At 32.5% G+C, this 5,892-nt stretch overlaps 1 protein-coding gene across 1 annotated transcript; it reads left to right on the top strand.

The window, feature by feature from the left end:
• Positions 1-1,153: 1,153 nt before the first annotated feature.
• LOC122591130 (probable beta-1,3-galactosyltransferase 2) lies at positions 1,154-5,267 on the top strand. Its single transcript, XM_043763345.1, has 11 exons — positions 1,154-1,528; positions 2,186-2,282; positions 2,390-2,457; positions 2,547-2,755; positions 3,168-3,231; positions 3,635-3,707; positions 3,794-3,914; positions 4,174-4,261; positions 4,351-4,476; positions 4,576-4,685; positions 4,775-5,267. Exons 1-11 carry the CDS (start codon positions 1,392-1,394, stop codon positions 4,921-4,923), a joined length of 1,242 nt encoding a protein of 413 aa, XP_043619280.1. The 5' UTR covers positions 1,154-1,391; the 3' UTR covers positions 4,924-5,267.
• Positions 5,268-5,892: the final 625 nt, after the last annotated feature.

Below are 5,892 nucleotides of genomic sequence, written 5' to 3' on the forward strand. Positions count from 1 at the left end.
TTGCATACCCTCTAGGTCTTCCCTGATCTCCACATGTTACAACTTTAGAGTTACTCTCTAGACATGTGGCTTATTTAAAAAGTAAATGACACCACGGATTACAAAAATAGACATTTAAAAAAAGTTTAAATGTCTTCTCTCCACCTTTTTCAACTCTCCACCTTGGCGTTTTTGTGGGTGATTTGGAAACTACGTAACGAATGCATCTTCTCCAGGAAGCAACCATCCCTCCGTTTCGCTTTCATTGAGCTCAAAAGAACAAGCTTCCTTTGGCTATCTAATAGATCGTCCTCGGATATTTCATGGTCCCTTTGGAACTCCTTTTCAATGTAATTGTTTACTTTGCTTGTTTTCCTCTATTTATTTTCACCTTGTATGTACTTACTAGCTTCTTGCTAGAAGTTTCATATTAATAATACATCCTTTTAATGTTAAAAAAAAAAAAAGTTTATGGATGAACTACACTATCCTAAATGGGGTGTCGAGTGAGTCTCAACATCACCTTTTACATGTTGTCTTTGAGGGGAGAGGTAAAACTACCATTAAAGATGTAAAACTACTATTAAGGGGCTGTTTGGTTTAAAATTTTCAATTGAAAATACAAAGAAATTTTAATTTTCTTTTATTGATGGTTAACTTAACAAGACGACGAAAGAAATCCAAATTCCTTTCTATTAAATTCTATTAAATCTTTAAATTAGTTAAATAAAATTTGAGTATATGATTATTTTAAGAAAATTTTTAAACGAAGTTTTTCGAGTTTTACTTAACGTGCATAAAAAAATTATACATTTTCATATCAAAAATCCAACCCTGAATTTTATGTTAAGTGTATAATTATTCAATGCATTTTAACGAAAATACTTAAATCTTAAGACCTTTTATTTTAGTGTATAAATAAATAAAATACAATGTGATTCCCATTTTCTCATAAATAAGTAGATTGAAACTGACCCTTCAATAAATGAGGGACCATTATGTACTTTTGGAATTGTTTAGGGGGTAGTAGTTAGTGGGTCTTCCTTCACTTCTGTTGGAAGTCCCTTCTCTGCAAAGAGAAAAATATACATATACATATACAAAATTTAGAGTATATATGGAGTATATATATATATAACTATATATATGTGTGTTAGAGAGAGAAAAAAATAAATAAAAAGAAACCAAAGAAAGAAGGAAAGGTACAAACTAGAATAAGTACATGGCACCTCTTTATATATTCTCATAACACATATCTCTCTTTTTCCCTCTGTTCTTTAGACCTCAAATTTCAAATAAGTTTGTTAATGAAGTAAACAATCTTGTATGTTTCTTCTTGGTCTTTATGAAATGGGTTTTCTTAAATAAATAGTACTATTCATTGGGGGCACAAAAGTCAGTTTCTTCAAGATATGAAAGAAAAACTAATTATGAAGAACAGAGGAGATCATCATCAGCAACAACAATCTTCAAGAAGCTTTATATCACAAAAATGGACACTTTTATTATGTATTGGAAGTTTTTGTGCTGGTTTACTCTTCACCAATAGGTATTATTTATATATCATCTCAACTATTTTCTTTATTAGTACCCAAAAAGTCATTTTTTCATATCATATAATAAGGATTATGCTAACACACAATAAAATATTTTAAATAAAATAACTCCCTTCTAAAAATGGCAAGAGCCAAGAAGTTTTATTCTTAGAATAAAAGTTTATATAAAAAAATGCAATGAAAGTACGAAATTGGATGTATTGAATATTGATGTTTCTATTGTTATGGTAACAGTTTAATTCAAAAGGAAAAAAAAAATGGTAGTTGAAACTTGAAAGTGTACTAGTGTTGTTTCAATAAACATTTTTGTGGTGTAATATTGTATGAATCATGGGCTTTCTATATTTAGAAGTTTTGTGATATATTCTGTTACATAAGTCCCATTCCTTGTAACAAATTTGCAGATCTAATTTATGATGCTTTTAGTGCTTTTGGTCTTTGATGTTTAGTACTGTAATTTGTTTATGAAGAAACTTTTTCATGATTGGTTTCTGCCACTTGATCATTTTGTGTACTTTTTTCTAAAACAAAATTTACCTTTTGGGAAATAAAGAGATATATGGGCAGTTTTGTATATGGTGACTATTTTGGAAGTATGTTACAAATTATAATGATGTTGGATTTATAAGTTATTAAGAAATTGGTTACAGAATGTGGGCAGTGTCTGACTCTAAACTTATTACAAGACCAACTTTTCTAGAATCCGAAGGCCTAAAGTTAGTATCGGAAGGATGTGATCTAAGTAAGGTATGTGTTAATCTCTTTAAGAAATTTTGAAGTTATATTTACCCCCCTTTTTTTTTGTTAAAGATTCATTGTTGTAAATTTGATTAATTTGAGTTGTTTGGTTACAGATTAAGAATGTAAAGCGCGATCCAAAAGAGATATTTGGGGAGGTATCGAAAACTCATCAGGCTATACAGTGAGTCGTAGCTGCATCAAATTTTATTTTTTTTAGCTTTTGTTTTTTGTGAAATATATGTGTTTATGATGACTGGTTTGTTGATATAGGACATTAGATAAAACAATATCGAGCTTAGAAATGGAGTTAGCTGCAGCACGGTCCATTCAGGAATCAATTGCGAATGGATCTCCAATATCAGAAGAAGACACAAGGAGTTCAACTGAGAAGAGAAAGTATTTAATGGTTGTTGGCGTTAATACAGCTTTTAGCAGTCGTAAAAGAAGAGATTCTGTGCGAGCTACTTGGATGCCTCAAGGTTCATAAGACTCTGATCCGGAAGAGGGAAAATGGATGGGTTGGGTAACGGGCCAAGTTAGGGGTTGACCCGAAAACACCACATCTCCAAAAAGAAAAAAAAAATAATAATAAAGTGTGTCCAGGGATTACAGAAACTAGTTTCATTTCTAAATATAATCTATTTCTTACAAAATAAAAAGTTTTAGGTGTGTTTATGAACTAAAGATACATTTTGAGATACTTTCGACATGTTCAATCTATATGACTCATTTGCAACTGATTTAACTTTTACCATTTGACCCAATAGTCATAAAACAAAATGTGAAACGATAAGGAAATGGCCCCAAATTGGCCCATGTAATTTGCATGATTATTGCTTTACTTCTTGGTTCATAGTCTAACCTCATTATCTTTAACTTTGGAATGTGTAGGTGACAAAAGAAAGAAATTAGAGGAAGAGAAGGGCATTATAATGCGTTTCGTCATTGGCCATAGGTACTTTTTTTTTTCCTTAATCACATTTGTAAATAGTAATTAACATTATAATCTATTGTAATTAACTTCCACGTTTGTTTGCTAATTTTTGGATACAACGTTGTTGTGATATTTCAAAACAATAATAGTTTGTTTGTAACAATGATGGACAAAGTCAGGTCCCTCCAACTATATCAACCAAAGAGCTTTTGTAAAAATAAAGCATGATAATGTTAACTTTTCAGAATCTCATGTGCCTAGATTTTGATACTGTTAATCATTTGAGCTTCATGTTTAAAGTTTATCAGATCTAAAGTCATGCTATCAATTTTTATTTATTTGTGAATCAAAAAAAGTTATGGAACTTGAAAAAGTAGGTATGGGTGCAAATTAACCCAATAATCTGTATGTTTGCTTTTGCCAGTGCAACGAAAGGGGGCATACTAGATCGAGCTATTGAAGCTGAAGATAGAAAGCATGGTGATTTCTTGAGACTGGTGCGCCTTGTTGATCTTTTCTTAATACTTCGTAATAAATTGGTTAATCTATCTGAAATTCCTAAAAACTAATTGCGTATGTGCAGGACCATGTAGAGGGATACCTAGAATTATCCGCAAAGACAAAACAATATTTTGCAACCGCTGTTACTATGTGGGATGCTGAGTTTTACATCAAAGTGGACGATGATGTCCACGTGAACATAGGTAACTTTGGTCTCTCCATACTTAATAGTCCATGTTAGATTCAATTGTGACATATTATTAACAACTACAAAAGGTTTATACCGCTCTGCTTACAAATTACTCGTATTACTTTGCTATTAAGAGCTACTGTATATAAGTGCTTGATTTGCATTTAGGACGTTTCAGTCCTAAAACTAGCATGCTCATAATTTGACTATACTGATTCTAACGTGTATCAAGTCAATTATGCAACCTAACCCGTGTTGAATCTTAACTGCAGCCACACTAGGTCATACTTTAGTTAGACATAGGAAGAAAAAAAGGGTATATATTGGATGCATGAAATCTGGTCCAGTACTAGCTCAAAAGTAAGTCAACTAATCTTCTTGTATATTAAATACATTTATTGAAAGCCTTCAACTTGTTGCATTGTATTGATTAATGTTTGATGTAACAGAGGAGTAAGGTACCATGAACCAGAACATTGGAAATTTGGCGAGTCAGGAAACAAGTATTTCCGACATGCCACAGGACAATTATACGCTATATCAAAAGATTTGGCTACATATATATCATTGAACCAGTTAAGTTTCGCTTGCTCAAAACCATTATTAACTCATTTAAGTACTCTATAATCTATTCCTTTTGGTTTCTAACATCTGTTTTAAAACAAACATTTCAGACACGTATTGCACAAATATGCAAATGAAGATGTTTCTTTGGGTTCTTGGTTTATCGGTCTTGATGTGGAGCATATTGATGACCGAAGATTATGTTGTGGAACTCCCCCTGGTAAGTTGAGAACTTAATATCTAACATTAACAAATGACATAAACGACGTTTTCTAACTTTGGTTATATTGGTAACATGTTGGTCTATAGATTGTGAGTGGAAGGCACAAGCGGGTAATGCGTGTGTAGCATCATTTGACTGGACTTGCAGTGGCATTTGTCGGTCTGTCGATAGGATTAAGGAAGTCCATAGACGATGTGGTGAGGGCGAAAACGCTGTTTGGGCAGCTACATTTTGAGACTTGACCAATGAGTTACATTATCTTTCTAAATTTGGAAAGAGTGTAAGATCAAGAAACTGAAGGGAGGTTTGTAAAGAAGGAAAAAAAATGTATATTTTGACACCATTTGGAGTGGAAAGTTGGGAAGCCAATTGAAGAGATGCCCTGCTATGCAATATTTCGTCAAAATATTACAAAGAGGAAATCAAGCAAAGCAAGAGGCTCTTTGCACATTTGTTTCTCTCTATTTTTGGTATTAATAATTTCACTTGAACAGTTTTAAGGTAATATGGGTTCAAGTTGCAAGTGCATAGTGGATTTTGATTCTATATATGGTATATTAAGATCAAATTATTTCGATCTCTTAACTATTTGTGATGAGTGGCAAACAAGTTCGGATTAGAAAGGTTAACGAACACAAGGGTCATTATCTAGATATAGTACATAGTAAAGAAATTAATCCTTTCCATTTTAAATGAATCCGACGAACCATAAAAAAAAAATAATAGAAAAAGTAAATAAGTAACTCCTAATGCCGTCTTTCACGGGTTTTGGGTCCCAATACCGTCTTCGACGGTGTATGGGGGAGGTTGATATGTAGACAACGTTACCCCTACCAAAGGTAAAGAGACTGCTTCCAGGTTCTACCATAGGTAAGATAGGACCTCCAGCCTTGCTGGGCATGAGGATCGAACTCATGACCTCTGTTTTCAGAGGCATGGGCTTCAACCACTGATCCAACCCAGTTGGTTAAAAGAAAAGTAATAGGTTTTTGCTTATTAAATTTGTAATACATAATTAATTTTCTAGAAAGAGATTAGTTAGAAAACTACTACTATTATTGTTAAAAAAATATGACGACAAAATGGTTTTGTTAAAACCAATAATGACAATTAAAAATGGAAATAATAAAACTACGTATAAGTCAATTTATTTGGCGGCAGCAAGAGGCAACTTATACACCTAATTAAAGTACCAGACACCATA

This window comes from Erigeron canadensis, chromosome 3 (assembly GCF_010389155.1).
Source record: "Erigeron canadensis isolate Cc75 chromosome 3, C_canadensis_v1, whole genome shotgun sequence".
In the NCBI taxonomy this organism is placed as follows: domain Eukaryota; kingdom Viridiplantae; phylum Streptophyta; class Magnoliopsida; order Asterales; family Asteraceae; genus Erigeron; species Erigeron canadensis.

What these genes read in the sequence shown, in the direction of transcription:
- LOC122591130 (XM_043763345.1), top strand. Translation starts at nt 1,392, where the DNA reads ATGAAAGAAAAACTAATTATGAAGAACAGAGGAGATCATCATCAGCAA. An exon ending in ATGGTGATTTCTTGAGACTG is followed by an intron (nt 3,708 to 3,793) that starts GTGCGCCTTGTT and finishes GCGTATGTGCAG; the next exon opens with GACCATGTAGAGGGATACCT. An exon ending in ATGTTGTGGAACTCCCCCTG is followed by an intron (nt 4,686 to 4,774) that starts GTAAGTTGAGAA and finishes GTTGGTCTATAG; the next exon opens with ATTGTGAGTGGAAGGCACAA.